Source organism: Callorhinus ursinus, unplaced genomic scaffold (genome assembly GCF_003265705.2).
Source record: "Callorhinus ursinus isolate GAN/ISIS: 27379988/994484 unplaced genomic scaffold, GSC_fseal_2.0 scaffold1, whole genome shotgun sequence".
NCBI lineage: Eukaryota > Metazoa > Chordata > Mammalia > Carnivora > Otariidae > Callorhinus > Callorhinus ursinus.
In genome coordinates, this window is record NW_027397063.1 from 87,635,494 (window position 1) to 87,656,360 (window position 20,867).

The window sequence follows — 20,867 nt, forward strand, 5'->3', positions numbered from 1 at the left end:
GGGAACTTTGTTGTAATTTGGATTTTACTAGCAGTACCCAAACATGGTGATATAGCAGGTTTCTAATCTATATCAGGCCGCTGAAGCCCAGGGAGTTTTGAAAGACAGTAAATAGGTTATAGCCATAATCTAGGGGTTTGCACAGTCCTATTTTTTTTTGTCAAGTTTTATCACAGAGCCCACAGAAGATGATCAGTTTACATTCTTGCATGCTACACTATATACCATCTTCGGAGAAATAACAATTAGAAATCTGGGGGAGTGCTTTTCATCTGACCTGTTACTGCTTTATCACGGTAAGCGTAATGGTGCTAAATTGACTTCACTGCTTTGCTGCTGCCTGATTATGAAAGACTTCAGATGTCCCAAAACATCACCATTTCCAAATTTTACCTAGAATTATCCTTATACTACAATTTGTAAAATGAAAACAGAGTTGTTCATGTTAACAATATGCACTTTTATTTTAAATACCGGCACAGCAGACACAATGACACCACGGGACTATCACCTCAATAATACTGAGAACATTCCTTGACAAGTTGGCTTATGATTCACATACATTGTTTTATCTGGAACTATTTTTAAATATTATCATAAGATATACTGTAAAACACAAATCTTAAATATACCAGTTGCAAACATAATGTGTTAGGTTACTATTTTGCATATGAAATGATTTAAAGTTCCTCAAAATCATGTCCACTTGTGTTCATTGTTTCAGGATGCATGACTCGTCCCATGAATAGGACTGTACCTGCATTGATGGAAGTGAACAAAACAGGGTGTGAACAAAAAAAATGGGATATTTACTTTCCTTCTTGCTTACATTTAGCAGTATTCTAAAAATAAAAATATAAATAATTCTCTTTTTAAAAAATCATTTGAACATTAGAAATTGATAAGTAATGTGGAAAAAATGCTCTCAATTTTAAAAAGTTATCTCTTTTTGGCCTATAAATAAAGTTCTGTTCTCATAACAGACTTACCTGTTCTCCTGTTCCTGATAAGAAAGAAAAATGGATGGTCGACAATAACTTGAGGGTACAGCACAGCCATCCTACTAATTGCAATCATTCCTATAGTGCAGGGAGAAATTAATTACATGTCTGTGGATGTGCAGAGACTAATGAGTAATATCTCCAAAACCATCTACATTTAATGCAAAGAGAACAATTTACAGGAAACAAAATTTTAAAGACTTTAAGAGAAAAAATTATAAAGGTGGTAACACTTCTACTTGATCTTTAAACACACACACACACACACACACACACACACACACACACACACACACACGGTATCCTACCTCCATTCCACCAAAAATACTAGAAAAATTTATTCTGCCTCTTCCAAAATTTTTATTCTCAGTTTCAGATAAATACATATGTTTTTACTAAAATGACCTTTGAGCTAAGGAAAGGGAGAGAATTAACAAACACCCCAAACAAAAAACCAAGTTTCCTTATATTCCCAAATCATTATTTCCTTTTGCGTAAAATGGGGATTTTTACATAGCAAGTCACCAGACTTCGAGTAAGTGACCAGAATGGCTGTGATGAAAGGGCAAATTCAGCAGTAAGAGAAGCATGATGTTTCCTACAGCTGGGAAACTGCATTTCCCTGAGATCCTTATTATGGGATAATCATTTTATACTTGCTGCAGGGTGATTCATTGTCACGAAAAGGTCAAGATTAAATTACGTAAGATTTTAAGCTTTCATGATGCCCCAAGACCACTGTGTTTCTATTTCCTCCTGAAAACACTATTTTAACTGGTGATATCCTTTTAGTGGACAAATTTATGCAGAAGTTAAAAAAATGATAGTTTACATTTTACCAGAGGAAGGAAAAATCCTACTAAAATTTGAACATAGCAGTTGAACATGAGATTGAAACAAATCCAAAAAAAAAAAAATGGGAAAAAAATCATCGGAAAAAATCATTCTCCTTTAACTGGGGAAATCAAAAGATTCAAAATAATCAAGGACATTTAACATTTTGCTTTGAACACATGATTTAGTCAAAATTTTAGAATTATTTATTTAAAATTATTTTATCAGCATTATTCAGTTAAAATTATTTATTACATCCTGTTTATGTACATGCTTTTAAAAAATCAAAACTTTTGACCAAATTAAGAATTAGTTTCCAGGGGTGCCTGGGTGGCTCAGTCAGTGAAGTGTTTGCTTTCGGCTCAGATCATGATCTCAGGGTCCTGGGATCGAGCCCCGTTGGGCTCCCTGCTCGGGGGGGAGTCTGCTTCTTCCTCTCTGTTTGCCCCTCTCCCCCCTTGTGTTCTCTCTCTCTCTATCTCAAATAAATAAAATCTTAAAAAAAAGAACTAGTTTCTACAAGTAATTAGGTAAGAAGAAGAATGTTTAAATGGGCGACAAGAAAATATTTAAAATATTTAAACAGGCAGCACAGTAGAGAAATCTATTCTACAGAGCCACCAATGTCCTCCTGCCTCTCATTAGATGTGGGAGTTACTCTGTATCGGGGCACTGCAGTTAAGTGCATGCTTCATATTCTATTTAGAAAATTCTAGCTGGTTCAGCATTAGCTTGATTTCTAAGTTAGAGCAGAGTCAGTTTTTTTTTTTTTTTTTAAGCTTGGTTCTAAAAATGACCCCTACTCCCCATCCAAGATTGTTTTAAAAATACAAATCAAAAAAAGGTGAGAAGATTGTAGAAAATTATAATTTGGCACCTGAGGTCGCAGCAGCTTCTGAGCCTTCTTCATTAACCTCGATGAAGGACTTGTGAATTGCTTTGGAAAGGAAAATCTCCTTGTTATCTGCAAAAGAAAAAAAAAAGAGAAAAGAAGCATTTCTTCAGTATCAGAAATAGAGGAGCATTTTACCCTTTATTTAAACAGCTTTGGAAAATATAAGTGACTTAAGGTACTGATATAAAAAGCGATAATGTTGTCAGATTATATTATGATTTCAGAGAAGCCTTGAAGATGTGTTTTCTGATTTGTCCTTATTTTATATTCTCTTGTTAATGTTTCCCTTCATTTTTATTGGTAATTTTCCCATTGTTTATTTCTTATATTGCCAGAGAAAGCAGAAATGTGACTCTGTTTTTAATAGCAACTTCAAATTAGTTCATAACTCAAGATAAAAACATTTCACACACTGCACTCTAATCTGAAATTTTAAAGCACAAAATTAAAACAAGGTAGAAATCCACATATAATCAGAATAAGACATTTTAAAAATCTAATCTCTAATTACTGTGATAATAGAAATATTCTTGGCAAAGAAAAAATTGACTTCTAGATTGTAGAAATGTGAGTATAAAAGAGTTACTTTCCATTCCAGTTAATTGGCTTATCTGAGGATTCACAAACATGCTTTATCCTAAAGTCAGAGGAAAGAACACATTTTCAGTGTTAGGAAGGCTCTTTTCCCTTAGAGTTGTCTTTCTATGTATGTTTACTTTTAAATGAATGGCTATTATGGGCTGAATTGTGTTCTCTCAAAATTCATGTGTTGAAGTTCTAGCCCCCAAGACTTCAGAATATGACTGTATTTAGAGATAGAGTCTTAGGTTAAAATGAGGTCATTAGGACGGGCCTAATCCAATATGACTGATGTCCTTATAAGAAGAGGAAATTTGACACAGAGAGAGAGGGAAGACCATACCTGATGGCTAATTTTATGTGTCAACCTGGCTGGGCCAGGATATCTGTACCCAGATATTTGGTGAAACTATTATTCTGGATGTTTTTTGCAAAAATCTTTTTTTGGATGAGACTAACATTTAAATTGGTGGACTTTGAGTAGAACAGATGAGGGCCTTATCCAATGAGTTGAAGGCTTTTTTTTTCTTTTCAAGATTTTATTTATTTGTTTGACAGACGGAGAGAGAACACAAGCAGGGGGAGCAGCAAGGAGAGGGAGAAGCAGACGCCCCGCTGAGCAGGGAGCCCCATGTGGGGCTCAATCCCAAAACCCTGGGATCATGACTTGAGCCGAAGGCAGCTGCTTAACCAACTGAGCCACCCAGGTGCCCCCAGCTGAAGGCTTTAGAACAAAGACAGACCTCTAAGCAAAAAGGAATTGTGCTATTTGACTGCCTTTGGACTCTTCCTCAATCTCCAGCTTGGCAGCCCACCCTGCAGATTTTAAATTTCTAAAGTCACAAGTGTGCCAGCCACTTCCTTAAAGTAAACCTCTCAGCCTTTCCGTCTCTTTCTCTGTATAGATATCTCTCTCTCTCTCCACACACATACACACACACACACACACACACACACACACACACACACACACATCCTGTTGGTCCTATTTATCTGGAGAACGTTAATACAGACATCTACAAGCCAAGGGAGAGAGGCCTGGGAAGATACCAAGCCTGAAGACATCTTGATCTCAGATGTCCAGCCCCCAGAATCGTGAGAAAACAAACATCTGTTTCCAAGCCCCCCATTCTGGGGGGGACTATGTTATGGCAGCCCAAGCAAACTATGCAATAACTTTCAGTGTTGAGTTTCCAACTTTTGTCCTCAAGATTGAAACAAAATGAAGAAAAGATAGTTCAACTACATAAAAATAAAAATAGCATAAGGAAGCAAGATACAAGATTGCTCAAGTTTCTGCCACCACCCCCAGCCCCCATTTTCCATTCCAGGAGGTCAAATTCAAACTTAAGATAACCTTGTTGCCGATGCACCATTCAGTAAAAGCACAGTGCATTTCTCATTAGGCTACTTAGTAAGACTTTGTCAGTAACCAAGTCCTATCCACAACATACATTTTCCTTTCAAGTTTACAAAAACACGTAATTATCTTATACTGATAGGGAATAATGTTCAACAACGTTTTTGGTACATCTGTTGCACAACACCTGCTTATTTTGAATAAAGCCCCAAGACAACTGAGTGGCAACTCTGAATATACTTCTAATAGGGATATTACTTCCTCAGCTTATATTTACTATTAAGATATAAGCATTGCATTTTGAAATAGTCTGTCTCGCATATTATGATATTTTCTTCTAGAATGCATTTGATGACTAGAAGAAAAATAAAAAGCAATAGAGCTTTCATATTAAACAATTAAGTATAATTAGCTCCCTCAAATCCAGAAGACTAGTTTTTTTTTCAACAAATAAAAAGAACAATATAAATTGCCTTAAGTAACTAGTCAGATATATTTAGCTGGCAAAACAAATACATGAATTCCAAGACAGTAAAATATATTTTAGCTATTTAGTAGTTAACTGATGCTATGTTATTTTCAGATTCAGCTACCCATCTTGTTCAGTCTGCCAGGGAAGGTGGGGTCATGCACCAAGAGCCAGTATTATGGCCCTGAATGCAAAAGTGACAGAATGTAGTGCTTAAAGGGTAATGAGTGTCCACTTTGCCAGCTAAGCCCTCTTTAAATATCTGAGGGGAGTTTTCAAAGATAGAATGATATTTTTGGCCATGTCAATTTGCACAGGAAAACCGCCTCCCAGCTCTGAGCCTGATCTGTTGACTGCACTAGACACCTTGAAAGAAGGAATCTCATCCCTTCAATGCTGGTTTCTGCCACAAATGTACCCTCTTCCTCTAGTCATCTAACCTCCTATGTGCCCTCATTGGCCCCCACAAAATGGTGAGAGGCTGAGGAGGAGGTGCCAAGGCACCATGGCAGATAGATCAAGAAAGCAAGGATGCTGAGCATTCTTCCCACAGAGCTAGTTCTTTAAAAGATTATGAAATGGACAAAACTTCAACAAGATTCATGAAGAAGAGAGATTACCCAAATAAACGATATTAAGGCAAAAGAGAACATGTCTAAAGATGCAGAGAGAATTTTTAAAAATCACAAAAAATACTTTGTATAATTTCCTGCAGATAAATGTGAAACAACTTATGAGGTATAACCTATTTACTATGAGATGCATGTATTTACAATACAAAAATTACAATACAGGAAAACAAAAATATATTTTACAGGCCACACCACAATTTGTTTTTTTTTTTTTTTTAAGATTGTATTTATTTACTTGACAGAGAGAGGGAACACAAGCAGGGGGAGCAGCAAGGAGAGCTGAGCAGGGAGCCCAACGGGGACTTGATCCCAGGACCCTTGGATCATGACCTGAGCCAAAGGCAGACATTTAACTGACTGAGCCACCAGGTGTCCTTGGTAACTTTTGACAATCTGTGAACCCACCTCCACAAATAAGATACAGAATATTTCCATCTCCCCAAAAGGTTCTTGTGCTTCTTTATGCAGATAATTTTGAAAATAAAGAGATATGTCATCAACCGGACAATTTTATAGAAATGTATAAATTATAAAATTGAATGAAGAAAAAAATAGAATATCTGAATAATCCAGTAACCATTAAAGTAGTTGAATGAGTAGACGAAAATTTCCTCCCTCCTCAAAATTAAAGAATGTGAGCCTAGGGGCACCTGAGTGGCTCAGTGGTTTAAGTGTCTGACTCTGGATTTCAGCTCAGGTCATGATCTCATGGTTGTGAGATCGAGCCCCGCGTTGGGCTCTGCACCAGGCCTGCTTGGGATTCTCTCTCTCTCTCTTTCTCTCTCTCTCTCTCTCCCCCTCTGGCCCTCCCCTTGGCCCCCTGTCTTAAAAAAAAAAAAATCCAAGCCTAGATGGTTTTCTAGGTGATTTAACCAATCCTTCAAGGAAAAGATAGGATTTTCTATTACAAATCCATTTTCAACTCTAGAAAGAGAATAAAAGCAATCTAAGTCATCTATGGATAGTCTTACCTTGATATTAAAATCAAACCAGGGCAGTCTAAGAAAAGAAAATCATAGGCCAAGCTCACCTATTAATATGGAGATAAAAGGTTTTTTTTTCTTTTTTTTTTAAATCAGGACGTCAAACCCAGCAACGTATGCAAATACTTTTTTAAAATGAGTTTCCAAGAGACGTCAGAGTGTATAACGGCATAGCAGTTGAGAATGGCTCTAACTGCCTCCATTTCACATCAAGCTTTCCTCTGGGATGATCTCATCAGACACAAGCCAGTTTATGCCACTCCAACCCTTCTTAAAACCCTATCTTCCCTCTCGTGCTGGCTCTGCCTCCCACCATGCCTTCCATATACTGTGTACCTGCAGACCTAGGGTGCAACGTGAGGGTCTCTGTGAGGTTGTCCCTGCGTCACTCATTTAGCATGCTTCATCCCACCCCCTATGCTCTAGGTGATTTGAACTGCAATCCCTAAGCATACCACCCTCGCTCACTTCTGTGTCTTTGCTTCCCCACAAACTCCCTCAACACTACAGTCGACCTAATCTACTTCTGAAGCTCAGCTTCAAGCCCTAGCAGGCCTTTTCTGCTCTCTTCTGATTGCTGTTCTCCACCAAGGTAGAACGTACCATTCTCTCCTACTGAACCCAGGCTCTGATTCTCATACAGCCTTTATGCTATATCATATTTGCATCTATATCTCTCTCTTCCTGGACTGTCAAATTCCTGAAGGAAAGGATTGTGCCATTGCCCTTCATGTCCCTGGTTTCTGGCACTTGGTGGGCCTCATGACTGAACTAACCTAAGAAAAGAGAGTTTCCTGGTAATAGAAGTTTCCAGTATTTAACCTAGCATAAACAGGAATTTAGGAATTGTTGAATGAAAGGGACTAGCTATTTCCTAATGTAAGACTCTGGAGGTTGTCCCTCTATGGGCACCATGACCACAATTCTGTTCACAAGTGTGGCTATAAAGTTTACTCTTGTAATAAATAAAACATATGACACTAATCCAAAGTAGATACTCTAGGAAATGGATGGACAACAGCACTAAGGAGGGAAAGAATACAAAGGCCACACAGGCTAAAAACTTAAAAATCCAATCGAGTAGAAGAGCTAAGGGAGTGGGACCCAACAGACCGGTCATCATCTGTATTTCAAAGACAGCGAAATAAAGATTGAATCCAACATTCCAACACCCAGGGGTGATTAACTGCTACACAATGGACAGCAAATATCTGCAGATGAAGTGAGACCTCAGGACTCTTAAGATGTAGAAAACCACCACCCCTTTAGATATACCAGTAGGAGAAAATGTGACAAATAAATCACATCACAAATCCTGAGGGGAAAAAAAGAAAATGAAATTTTTTCTCTTGGGACAAACTTCAAGCAGTCACATTCAAATATAAGCTGAAAGTGGTTTAAACAAGAATGGGTCTTCTGCCACCCGATCATGTCATACAGAGCTTCCTATACTTGTCCCACAATATTACTCATCCTGATGTAACTATGTGCCAATCAAGGCCATCTTCCCTGCTGGGCCGTTCACCTACTCCTTAAGGGCCTGGACCCTGTCGGTCCAATTTATCTCCTCCCTGCAATTCTGTGCACACTGTCAGGCACCAAGTAGGCACTCAGATATTTGATGAACCAGAATAGGAGGGGAATTAAGGAAATTTACACTGATGAGCCCATCTTATCGATTAGAGAAAGTTCATTGTTCTCTAAAAAAGAAAATAAAGAAAAGGCAAAACTAAAAAAAAAAAAAAAAAAAATCCATGCACTGGCCCCAAGCAGTCTTCCCCTTCTGGCCACAGCAGACATTGCTGCCAAATAATGGGTCCTACTTTCCTCTGGGCAGTGAGGAGCCGGGCTTTTCACAAAGAATAAGATCGGAACGGGGCCAGTAAACCCTAGGTTTCCCAGAGAAGAGCTGGGCAATAATTCAAGCTCTTCTGAAGAAAGCAGGGCAAAATACGAAGGCATTCATTCAGTCACTGAGCAAATATTTATCAAGCCCTCTGTTCATATGTGATATGTGCGGGGCACCAAAGGCTCCAAGTATCTGTGATTCATATAACGTGGCTGGCAGGGCAGCCACCACACAAGTGCGTGGCCCCCGCTTCCTCTGCGGCACTGTTCCTAAACACAGCCAATTGAAATAGATTTCTGCGTCACCAAGGCCATGCTTAAAATAACAAAATGAAGAGAGTTCCATAACAGAACCCAAGAATACCAAAAGAGGCTCTGTACTTGAGTTGCTAAAATATTTTTAGCATCAGCCCCACCCGTGAACTTTAGAAAGGTTGTAGAATTTGAGCTCCTTCAAGGTAGGAATCGTGTGGGTTTGTTTGTTTGTTTCTCTGGAGAAATGTTGTGATAGACTAGTGATTCATTCATTCATTCATTCATTCATTCATTCATTTGGGTACTAAGCACCTCCTGTGTGCCAGACATTACTGATACACTGGATTTACTATGGTGAACTAAACAGTTCCTTCCTAAGAGGAGGAAAGCAAACATTAAGTAACAATGGCAATAAAAAAGCAAATGGAGAAATGGCCACAATTTCAGGGTCTGGTTAAGTGTTATGAAGAAGCAAGACGAGGTGATGTGTTGGCTGGTGACAAGGGCAGGCAAGAGGAGCTACTTGACTCGAGGTGTTGGGAAAGGCATATCTGAGAAGGTCAACTTGGCTGAGACCTAAGGAATACAAAGGAGCCTGCCACAGGAATACCTGAAGGTAGTTTCCAGCAGAGGGAAAAGCTAGTATAGAGGCAGATACAAGCCAGGTGTGTTCAAGGACCCAAAAGAAGGCCTGTGTGGCTGGAGCGAGGATAGTGAGGAGGGCCAGAGGTTTGAGGGAAGACTCCACACTTGGAGCAAGGCAGGCCCAGCAGCCCTTCCTACCACACGCACCCACCCAGCATCTGTCCCACTCTCCACACCACTTGGGGCTCTGAGGACAGAAAGTCGTCTATGTATGACACAGCCCTGGCTTCTGAGGAGCTCTGAGATCAGAGACAGGTATGTGAACAAACAATCTAAGGAAAAGGTAGAACCTGTGATAGCACTTTGCACTATGACAGTCCGGAGGTGGGAAAGTAAACCATTTGGAAGGGAGAGGTATCAGGGAGAGCTTCTCAGAGGCGGTGCCATGTGGTCTGGTTCTTGAAGGATAAGTAGAAAAGGGAAAGTCAGAGAGTCAGGGGAGGGCATTCCAAGCAGAGGATTGTACTTGCGAAGTGAGACAAGCAAGCAGCAATGACTTGAAGGTCCATCTGGAGCCTGGTTACATCATAAGGAGGTGGGGAGTTGTAGGGAATGCACTCAATTTTAAAAGCTTGGACTCTGAGGCTGGAGAGCCTGGGCTTCCTCCAGAAGTAACAGGGCACCTCTGCTTTGATTTTAGAAGATACCTGTGCCAGGGGCTATAAAGAGTGAATCAGATGAGCAAACAGCTAGGGGCAGGAACATGAAGTTTGCTAGCTGTTACAATAGTCCAGGCGAGAAGGGAGAGGGGAAATGGAGGTACGGCTCTGGAAGAGAAATACAGTCCTCTGGCTTACAGGTGCAAGGAGAAGCAGAACAAAGGCAGGATGGAAGAGTCATTCCGGCATAAATCTAACACTTGAGCCTGACCTGAACGTGGCTTTTGCTGTGTCCTCTTAATTCCTTTACTTTATTGGCTCCTTTATTAAAGCTCATACCTTGTGCTGAAGGATTTAGTACTCTCTTTCTCCTTCCCCTTCCACCTTCCAAGAGGATTATCTATTAATCCAAATGCTGACAGTCATTCATTTCCATTACAAAAATAGCCCTACTCTATAACAGGATCCTCGCTGCAACTAGATGAACATTTTAAATCGAGCCTGAGAAGAAAATGATTCTCAGCACTCTCTAGATTCCATGTTTATTGTGTAAGTCTTTGCTGTGTTTTATGTTAACGGAATTTAGCATAAAAAGTCATGGACATCAAATTGAGATGACCAAAAATAAGCACAATAAATACAGAGCATCTCATCTTATTCATTTCTTCATTCAGTGAGTACTAGGCAGAAAGCACAGAAACGTGTGCTTCCTGAACACACATAAGGATCAATCTTGGAGAGGTTTAAATTCTGGCAGAAGATATCCGATGCATAAATAATGATAATATGAGGTCAGATAACTCCTATGAAGGAGTTATTACTTCTGATTGGTGTAATCCTGTGGCTTGATGAAACTGGGGATATTTGCACTGAAGATCCATTCAGGAGATATTTCGGGTGGGAGAGATTTTATAAAGCTGGGGCCCTAGGGAGACGTGAGGTGCAGCAAAAGCTGTGTGCAAGGAATCAGCCAGAGTTAAGGCTGGAGCGAGCTGAGGTCTGAACGCCCTGTGGAGTAGCGGACAGTGCACACAGATTGAAGGGAGGCTTTGAACGGGAACAGGGATGATCTGAGAGCAGGTTTTAAGGTGATTAATCCTGGCAGTGGTAGCGAAGACAGATTAGACAGAAAAGAGATTGGAAACCGTTTAGGAGGCTATTGAAATCTTCTGGGGCAGCAGTAGTGAGAATCTGAAATAAAGGTGGATGCCATGGGATAGAGAATGAAACAGTGGATTCAAGAGGTCTTAGCAAAGGACTCTCAAGTCACTCAATTTTTCCAGAAGCAAAAAAATGTGGAGCAGGGTTGTTTTTCCACTGCTAACTCATATTTCCTATTTTTAAAGAAAGATAAAATTTCATTGCATAATTTAAGAATGAGTACTGTCACAAGAGTACTGAATTGTTTCCTGGGTGCTTTTGAATTTACGAATTCTACTATGTGATTTTTTTAAAAATTTTCCCAGTTTTTAAGTAAGAGTTTTAATTGAAGAAGTAGTACTTGCACAAGGCAAAATCCCAAACAGTGCACAGTGATAGATGAAACAAAATCTCCTCTCTCATCTGGGGGCCTCTGTTCTGTGTTCTAGAGGTAACCATTGCTATCATTTTCTAAGACATTATTCAAAAATGTTCAATGCATTTGAAAGCTTAAATGCATACCTATATTCTCCCCCTCCATCTTTTGAACCAATACGCTCTCATTCTGCCCATTGACTTTCTTTTCCCTCTCTGCCTCCACAATGTTTTCTCTAGTATGGGGTTTCTTGGTTCATCACTATTGACATTTGGGGCTGGATTATTTTTTGTTGTGGGGTGTGTCCTGTGCAGTGTAGGTCACAGGAATGTAGAAGCATCCCCAGCCTTTATCGGATACGTGCCAGGAGCCCTCCGCAGTTGTGACAACCCAAAAGGTCTCCAACTATTGCCAAATGTTCCCTGGAGGACACAATTGTCCTGGTGTGTCCTGAACACAGTGCTCCAATAAGGCATTTCTATCCTGCTTCTTTTTATTAAATCCAACTGTTTATGTCTTTCTCCCCACAAGTCTGTATCTTCCTTTAGAGCAAGTATGATATCTTGGTCATTTCTTCATTTTTATGACCTAGTCCTGTGCTCACACCAACTGACTCATGAAGAGTTATTAAATGAAAGGAAGAGACAGGGCATTGAATGTAATTAATGTATATCTGAGATACCATGAAATTCTCCCCATGAAATTCATTAAGGTAGAAAGTAATAATCAAATACATGCTAATAACTTTCCTGGGTACTCGTAGGGGTTACCAAGCATCATAGACACTTTAATCAGTGGGGTTTTCACATCATTTGGAGAGGCAAAAACCTAAACACGTGAAAAGGACACCAACCATGTGGGGCAGAGCATATGGTGCCCAAATGAACGATGCAGGGAATAAATACTTTCAAATCTAGCGAAAGCAGAGAGGCAAGTTTTATTGTTGTGTCACTAGTTTTTGAATGAATGATTCATAAATTAACGTGTATGTGCATATGTGTGTGTGTGTGTGTGAGAGAGAGAGAGAGAGAGTGATTGAAAGAGTAAGGGAGAGAGGGAGGGAGGGAGGGAGAGGGAGAAAAAGGAAGTATTGTTTGGGGTGGGCTGACATCCCAAGGCTACCAAGGTCTTGGCAAAACTAGGGAGTTGAGAATGAAAGAGTTCCCACTGAAAGCTTGAGAAGTTGACTTTAGACCTTTCATCAAGTTATCCTGAAGACTTGAATTGGGTGGTGGTTGAGGATGGCCAATCCTGGATTTCTTACTGATGTTTTAAGGAGTTCAATGTTTCAAGAAATGTAATGTAGAAGGTGGCCATGAAGAAACCGCTTGTCTCCTTCCCTCCCTCGTTTTGCTCCCTCAGTGGACATTGACTGTGTGCCAACTAGGTGTCAGCCAGGTGCCAGGCCCCAGGAATGCAGCTGTAAGCACTCTGAGAAGGATTCAGTTCTGACTGAGGTCTGGTCAAACAAACAGAGCCTTCACACATGGACTATATGAAATCTGAACGATCCGAGTGGTATTTCAAATTTCCAAACCATCTGCATTCATAACACGTATTTATTCTTTATTGTCTCTGGACATACTAAAGGCAATTAAATATTACGTCATAAACCTCCCACATATGTCAAAAATTTTAAGCTACACTGACCACAATAATTGATTTACCACCACGGCACGACTTCCTCAGGACTGAGAAGCTGCAGATACTCTATGCAGGGGAAATAACTGCCTAGATGTTTGGGTGAGACGGTGAGGAATCTCTAATAAAACAGAAAATAGAGCCACGGTAAGAAAGTGGAATGTAATTATCCAGCTGGAATTTGGCCAGTATGGTAGACAGATTCTCTCAATTCCTGAGGAAGGGAACATAAGAACTTTAAATTACACTATGCTTGAGCCATGAATATATTTCTGACTCAAGCACAAAAGTACCCATTAGCTTTTGAATATCCACAGGTCCTACCTCCTTGATAACCCCACTGAAAAGTTCAGAGCCCTAGGATTTTGGATGTGAGCCCTGAAAACCTTTACTCAGGCAAAATTTGCATTTCTCTAGTGGATAGGAACATTTATATAGTAGACGGAAAAATTCTACTAGTGTTTTGAGATGTAAGTTCTCTAATTAAGGGGTAAAAGTTGTGGTGATACCGCATGAACATCATCTCATTGCTGAGTTCTTCTTGGAAAACAATCTGTCCAATTCTAAATCTGAGAGGGCAAGGCATTTTTTGATTATAAACTCCTTGAGAATTTCCTGAAAGCTATGAACCTATCTCCACTCTCTTTTCTTTCATGTGTGCATGTGAAGGCGTGCACACGCACACACATGCACGTGAGTGCACACTTATATGCAATTTCAGGGGTAGAGCACCCACTTCACTGAACTCAATCTGTGGGTCCTCATATTCCAGGTTTAGAAACTATTATTCGGTCGGCTTGATTTTCTATAGGCTCTTACTTCAGGAGAGGAAAACTAAATTCTCTCCCATAGCATGTGAACTGCTAAAGAAACTTCTATGCCTCAGCTCTGTCTGGTTGGAGAGTTGGGTCCAATAAATTGCATATATAGAGGACTTACACACTGAGTTCTTTTTTATCTTGATCTCATCAGAAAATAGATTGTTTTTTTTTCCATATTCTATAGAAATGATAGAACATCATTATATAAGCTAAGTCTTAAACTCACAGGTACCTTATTTCAATGATAAATGTCTTGGGGTTAGATGCTTAAAATACTTCCAAAAGGATTTTACATGTTCTAAGTATTTAATGTTGCTAATATGTTAATGATTTTTACCCTGAACAAATTAGGGCATCTGAATCCAATAATTCAACTGGGTACCCCCCCCTCCAGGATTTTAAAAATAAATTACTCAACACCCAATATGCCAGGTATATTTTGTTTTGTTTTGTTAATTTTTTATTGTTATGTTAATCACCATACATTACATCATTAGTTTTTGATGTAGTGTTCCATGATTCATTGTGCCCGGTATATTTTGAAGCTACTTCTTCAAAACCACTCTTTTCTTATTGAGGACTTGAGATAATCTTTATATCATCTCACTAGATATTCTTTTAAAAAGTGGTTCTCACAGCAGGCATGCATTTATCCTCTCTTCCTTCTTTCTTTCCCATATAATTTACTATAACTGGACATATTGAGGTATTAAATCAACATGTTTATTGATTATCTTAAGGCATTGTGTCAGATAGGATGGGGAATCTAAAGATGTGTAAGAGAGGTCTTCTGGAGAATATCTACTGTTGAAGATAAGACATGGACCAGAATAATATAAACTTGCTGTTCTCACTGTTATTTATAGCTTTGTGTATAGAAGGTAAATCTATTTGTTATATTTATCTGGCAAATGATAACTTTATTTTACCTCAGAACTCCATAGCAGATAGAGGGTTCGACATCATTTTTTTTAAAATTTTTATTTATTTATTTTCTTAAAAGGAGCTAGAAGTTTAGTGACTGTTCCATAAGGGGGCAGCAGGAAGGACAGCAGAGGGGAGGCTGCTTGCCAGGAGGCAGTGGGCGGGGGCTGCTTCTGAAGGAGGAAGGGGAGGAGGTATGAAGATGTATGGCATTTTCCCTTTTTTGGTAACTGTGCCTGGTTGCAAGTAGCCCATTGGTTAGGTAGGGCCTATGGATACTTTGAGGTGGGCCACCTGATGCGCCTGTCTACATTCAGCCAGGTGGTCACTGTGGGCCCTTTTGCCTTGATCAAGTTTTTATTAGTCAAGCCTGTTGCCTGAAAGCGGCCTCTATATCCCCCCCCCAACCCCGCACAATTTCGACTCTTAAATCTTTAAGTTGCTTGAGAACATCATCATTTTTAAAATCTTTCATGAAATATAACATTTTTTAAAAATTGATGTTTATTTCCTACCAGACAAAGCTGTCAAATTTGCATTTTTGATGAAAACTTCAGTTATTCCAAGAGCCTTCAAAACATCTTTTAAATCAATTTCTTGTTCCACTGTGAACCTGGAGAACACACGGGGGAAAAGCATTTAGTTACGGCATTTTAAAAGTTTTTAGTTACAGCATCCCGTTACCTGGGACAAGAATAAAGTGTTGGCTATGTTGATTTTAATGGTAAATTATACTAAAACTGGCTTTTGACTGCAAGTGGTATTCGATGTGCTTATAAAAAGAGGAGACAGCAAAAAGAATAATGTATCAGAATAATATTAAATTATTAAGTAGGAAAACTATTTGATGTGGATGCAAAACTGTAATATATAGGGTGAAATAAGTGTTTTGAGGTCAAGGATGTCAAACCTGTAAATGAGTTGCCTTCAAAATCGTGTGACCTAGTAATAGATTGGATTTTTTAAGCTGTCAATGTCTAATCAAACATTTATCCAAGGCATTTCATTCTTTTCTTAGTGTCCTTACTCAACTCCCTGTGGAAAGGGAGAGCCAATGCTGTATCCAATTGCTGTATAATGGATACATCTTACATTTCAACTCCATACACTCAGAGAAAGGAAACACAAAAGCTATTGTGTTAACAATATATATCTTCCTGGTTATTTTAACCTGCAGAACCTAAGCCTGTTTCCTTGGTACCATCACAAAAAAGATGTTCATCAACAAAAGTGAATTAAAGATTGCATCTTAAATGCTGTACACTTTTACAATTATATTAGAGATTCTTTTTTAAGCAAAAGAATAACAAATTTGTATTTTTTGTTCTAATGGGCTTTATGAATTATACATAAATGTGCATCACATTTGCAAGAAGAAATAAAGCATTACTTAAAACTGAAATGAAAATAAGTACAGTGGTCATGGGCAGAATATTAATCTTAAAAAATGGTTTCCGCAGAGAGCCTCATTGGTCCTAATATAGAGTCTTTACCAAACCAGTGAATTGTATCACCCATCTTTTAGCGAAAAAATATGGAGTAAACATGGCTGCATTAACACACAAATGCAGTTTTTTTAAAGCAAAGGTTATTACTTTTTTATAAAAAGTGAGAACAACTAGAAGTAAATGTTTCCATGTTTCCTTTTTTTCCTCTGATGTTGCTTCTTGATCAATAAAGATCATAAGTGTAAGTTTTTAGGCAATGGACTGTATTCTTAAAAAAGCTAAGTTTGTGACAGTCACAAAACATTCCATTAGCATCATTTCTGATGTCTGGTTTTAAGAAGAATGGCAAGGGAATGGTTGCTATAAACAAGACTCAGACATCAAGAGGAATAGTCAGGGGAAAATAGTTTTAGCAGGTTCATGTTTATGGAAAATATGACAAATAGAGAACTAAATGTATAGCAAACATATTAAACCAAGTCCTGAATTTTATCTGTATCCTACACTTTTACTTGGACTTAGCAGTTTCTTTTGTTTTCTACAAAAAGCAGATGTCGTTTGTGAAAGTAGACAAGGGGGATGAGCAGGGAAGTAGGGAATGTCTCAAAGAATACATTCAATGGCTTGATTAAGGTGTTTTGCGTGTGTGCTTTACATTTATTATTGATTGATTGATTGATTGACCTAACAAAAACTATTTCAAGACTATAACAGATTAATTTAAATATCCCTAAAATCCTTGGAGGTCAGTATTATTATTATCCTCAGTTAATAGAAGAAGAAACCAAGGAAGAGAAAGATGAGATAACTTGACCGAAGTCATATGGCTAATAAGTGGCAGAGCAGGGGCATGGATCCAGGTCGTATTCTGTATGTCCTGATCCACCTAAAATAGGAAAGTGAAGGGAGAGATCAGTAGAAGATTCTTTGTATTTCTTAAGAGCAACCTGGTTTGTTTCACATTTCTGAGGTTTGCTGTTTCAGGTGAGGATGGTAATTTAGCCAGATTGAATTTGGGCAAGTTCCGGATTTGGCATGTAGAACGTGACATTAATAATACCTGCCGCATGGTATTGTTGAAGGGATTAAATAAGGTTTCTAGAAGTCTTTTTTTTTTAAGATTTTATTTATTTATTTGACTGAGAGATAGAGAGAGAGTGGCAGGAAAGGGAGGAACAGGCTGGAAACAGGCTCCCTGCTGAGCAGAGAGCCTGATGTGGGTCTTGATCTAAGGACCCTGGGATCATGACCTGAGCAGAAGGCAGACACTTAACCCACTGAGCCACCCAGGGACCCCTCTAGAAGTCTTTTAAAAAAAAAAGATTTTATTTTTAAGTAATCTCTACATCCAACATGGGGTTCAAACTCACAACCATGAGATCAAGAGTTGCAAGCTCCATTAACTGAGCCATCCAGGTGCCCCAAAGGTTCCTAGAAGTCTTAGGATGGTGCCACTATGTAGGAGGCATGTAATAAAGGGCAGATTGTATTGATAACACTCACAATATTGCAGTTATGTATAACATTCACGTTATTATAGATGTTAAGGTGTTTTATATTTGCGTTTTAGTAGTGGTGGAGTAATTTGATTAAATAGCTGTTCATCTCTGCTGCTTTAGCTATAAATTAGTCAAATACAGTATCTTTTTTTATTTCAATATCTGTAGTATCTGGCATAGGACAATACACATAGGTTGAAGTGAAAAATATCTAGGTGACCAAACCAAAAAAAAAAAAAAAAAAAAAAAAAAGGAAAGAGAGACAGTGTTTGTTCAAAGTTGAAGATAGGATGTGAGCAACTTCCACTTATCCATTTCCCGTCTTTGTTTCCTTATCAAATTATGGGAAATAGCTATTATCCATTTACTTTTTCCTCTTAATATAAACTAATATGCATATAAATAATCATTATCATCTCCCATATCTGAGGGCTCACTATATCCCAGACACTATACAAATCTTTTTACATATGGTATTTCATTTAATCATCCCTATGATAATGTCACAGAATCCTGTGAGATTATGTATTGTTATCTCTATTCTACAGAAGAACAAACTGAAGTTCAGACAAGCTAAGCAACTTGCCCTAGTCACACAGCTAGCGAGTGGTAGAATGAGGATATGAGCTAAGGTCTGTCTGACCGCAAAGTGCCCCACCACTAACTACAATTCTAACAATGGCTATTTAAAAACAACCAAACAAACTATAGGTAGATTTTACATTTCGCCCACTGAATTTAAAAATAAAAAGCCACAACACTGCTTTTTTAAACCCAAAAGGCAAGCCTATTTTAACAATGTAATCGTGCATTTGCAACTTTCTATCTGAGTAAGTTGAAGAGGTATGTTGAGGGCAGAAGCATCAGAGACTCAGGTGTGGAGAGCAAGTGTTAGAAAAGTATAAATATATTTTATATATAAGGAGATTTATTCAACTTGTAAGCAATTAAGAAACTAATCAAGACACCTTCTGTAGAAAAACCTAATAAAAAGCACTCATGTTAAAGAACAAAATCAGATGGCTTATGTATTAGTTTTCTTTTATAAACATGAAACTAAAGTGCTTTATTTCTAAGACAATCATTTCAAAATAACAGGATGGTCTCTGTTTACAAAATAGAAAACCACTTTATATCCGTTGATTTCTAGCACTCTGATCACAAATGACAAATCTGAGACTACAAAAGTCAGAGTGGAAAGATACGGCAGCCAGGTACCTCTGCATTCCAACTATTAAGATATTTGACTTTCAGAGGTACAGATCTGTGATTCAACAGTCTTGCACAATTCACAGCGCTCATATGTTAAGAAAAAAAAAAAAGAAGAAGATAGCAGGAGGGGAAGAATGAAGGGGAGTAAATCGGAGGGGGAGAGGAACCATGAGAGACGATGGACTCTGAAAAACAAACTGAGGGTTCTAGAGGGGAGGGAGGTGGGGGATGGGTTAGCCTGGTGATGGGTGTTAAAGAGGGCACGTTCTGCGTGGAGCGCTGGGTGTTATGAACAAACAATGAATCATGGAAGACTACATCAAAAACTAATGACGTAATGTATGGTGATTAACATAACAATAAAAAATTTAAAGAAAAAAATTTGATTTTCATTTTAAAACAATCCTCTTGCAACTTATACAACGAAGAGGGTAATGTTCATCAGAACAAGGTTTTTAAAAAACCTTACTGGAAGAAAGTGTATACAAAGCTACCCATAGATTAACATAAGGTGAATACTAGGACTTTAAATGTACACTGAGAATAAATAATAATAGTGATAATAGATAATAACTATATGATGCTTACTCTGTGCTAGGCATTATTCTAAAGTGTTTTTTAGATATCTTACATATATTTTTTATCTATATTAGCCAAACTGTTTTTGCTACCATGAATAAATTGGAAGAACATCTGGTAATCTCATTTAAATCTTAGAAATGTATGACTGTGCCTTAACCTTTTAGTATTTCACTGGATTTATGATATCATATAGGTATAGCAATTTTACCCTCTCCTGAATAGAGTTTTGTATTTTGGATAAAAATACAATTTCGATTCATGTAGGACTTATTGTCCAGGGTGAACACTAATAAAAATACAAAAGTAGTTGCCCCTTCTCCCCCCATCAACATATCCTATACCTTTTAAGAAAGGCATTTAACACCTATATGCATAAAATCTAATATAATAGAAAGTAAAAGTACCTGTGGAGCAGGACAAGAATGTGGTCAAATTACAGAAATGCAAAGTTGCTGTTTCAGAGTAATAGCTCCATGCGAATAAATCTATACAAACATTTTAAGACAGACACTTGAGTAAACCTAGGAAATGGCTATTAAAACATTTTTACCCTTGCTAAAATGAGGTCACAAACATCATTACCCTCATTGGACATTTAGGGGATCCTCATACTGTAAAATGGAAGGGGCAGATCATTTCCTATTGATCATTACCTACACATAAGTATTTGAAAACAGTCAATTTCTTAAAAAGGGAAACCAGATTTGTGGTATCTAGCTACTTGGCCTTGCTCTCTGCATTAACCAGGCAGAGGGAGAGTTCATAGAACTTCTGGAGAAATGGATATGTGGTAATTAACTGTGCCTAGTTTAGTATCAGGCATTAATATGAGCAAGCAAGATAAACTATTTCATAATTGAAGAGGATCTCTTAGAAAATGAAAATTTAATTTTCTGCTGCCACGTTCAATTTCTCAGTGGACAGGACCTGGAGGCCACATTTTCTAGTGAATGTGGTTGAATTAGAATATGTGCTACTTGTTAAGCATTCATTTAGGATTCTGTTAAAATACCCCTAAATAACTTTGCATCCTCACAAAATTGAAGCATTTGGACATGCTGCACTTAATTCATGGAATTTAATAAGGGAAGCATTAACACTGTACTGAATTTCTCATTTTATCA

The 20,867-nt window shown here is 38.2% G+C and overlaps 1 protein-coding gene across 2 annotated transcripts in view; it reads right to left on the reverse strand.

Moving 5' to 3' along the window:
- Positions 1-436: 436 nt before the first annotated feature.
- Positions 437-20,867, reverse strand: part of SERPINI1 (serpin family I member 1) — a 69,161-nt gene continuing 48,730 nt past the window's right edge. For both annotated transcript variants that reach the window (XM_025879415.2, XM_025879399.2), the window contains 4 exons: positions 15,518-15,615; positions 2,713-2,799; positions 990-1,079; positions 437-757 (listed from right to left, as the gene is read on the reverse strand). In XM_025879415.2, the coding sequence (XP_025735200.1) occupies positions 681-757; positions 990-1,079; positions 2,713-2,799; positions 15,518-15,615 (352 nt within the window). In that variant the 3' untranslated portion in view covers positions 437-680. The remainder of the gene's footprint in view (positions 758-989; positions 1,080-2,712; positions 2,800-15,517; positions 15,616-20,867) is intronic.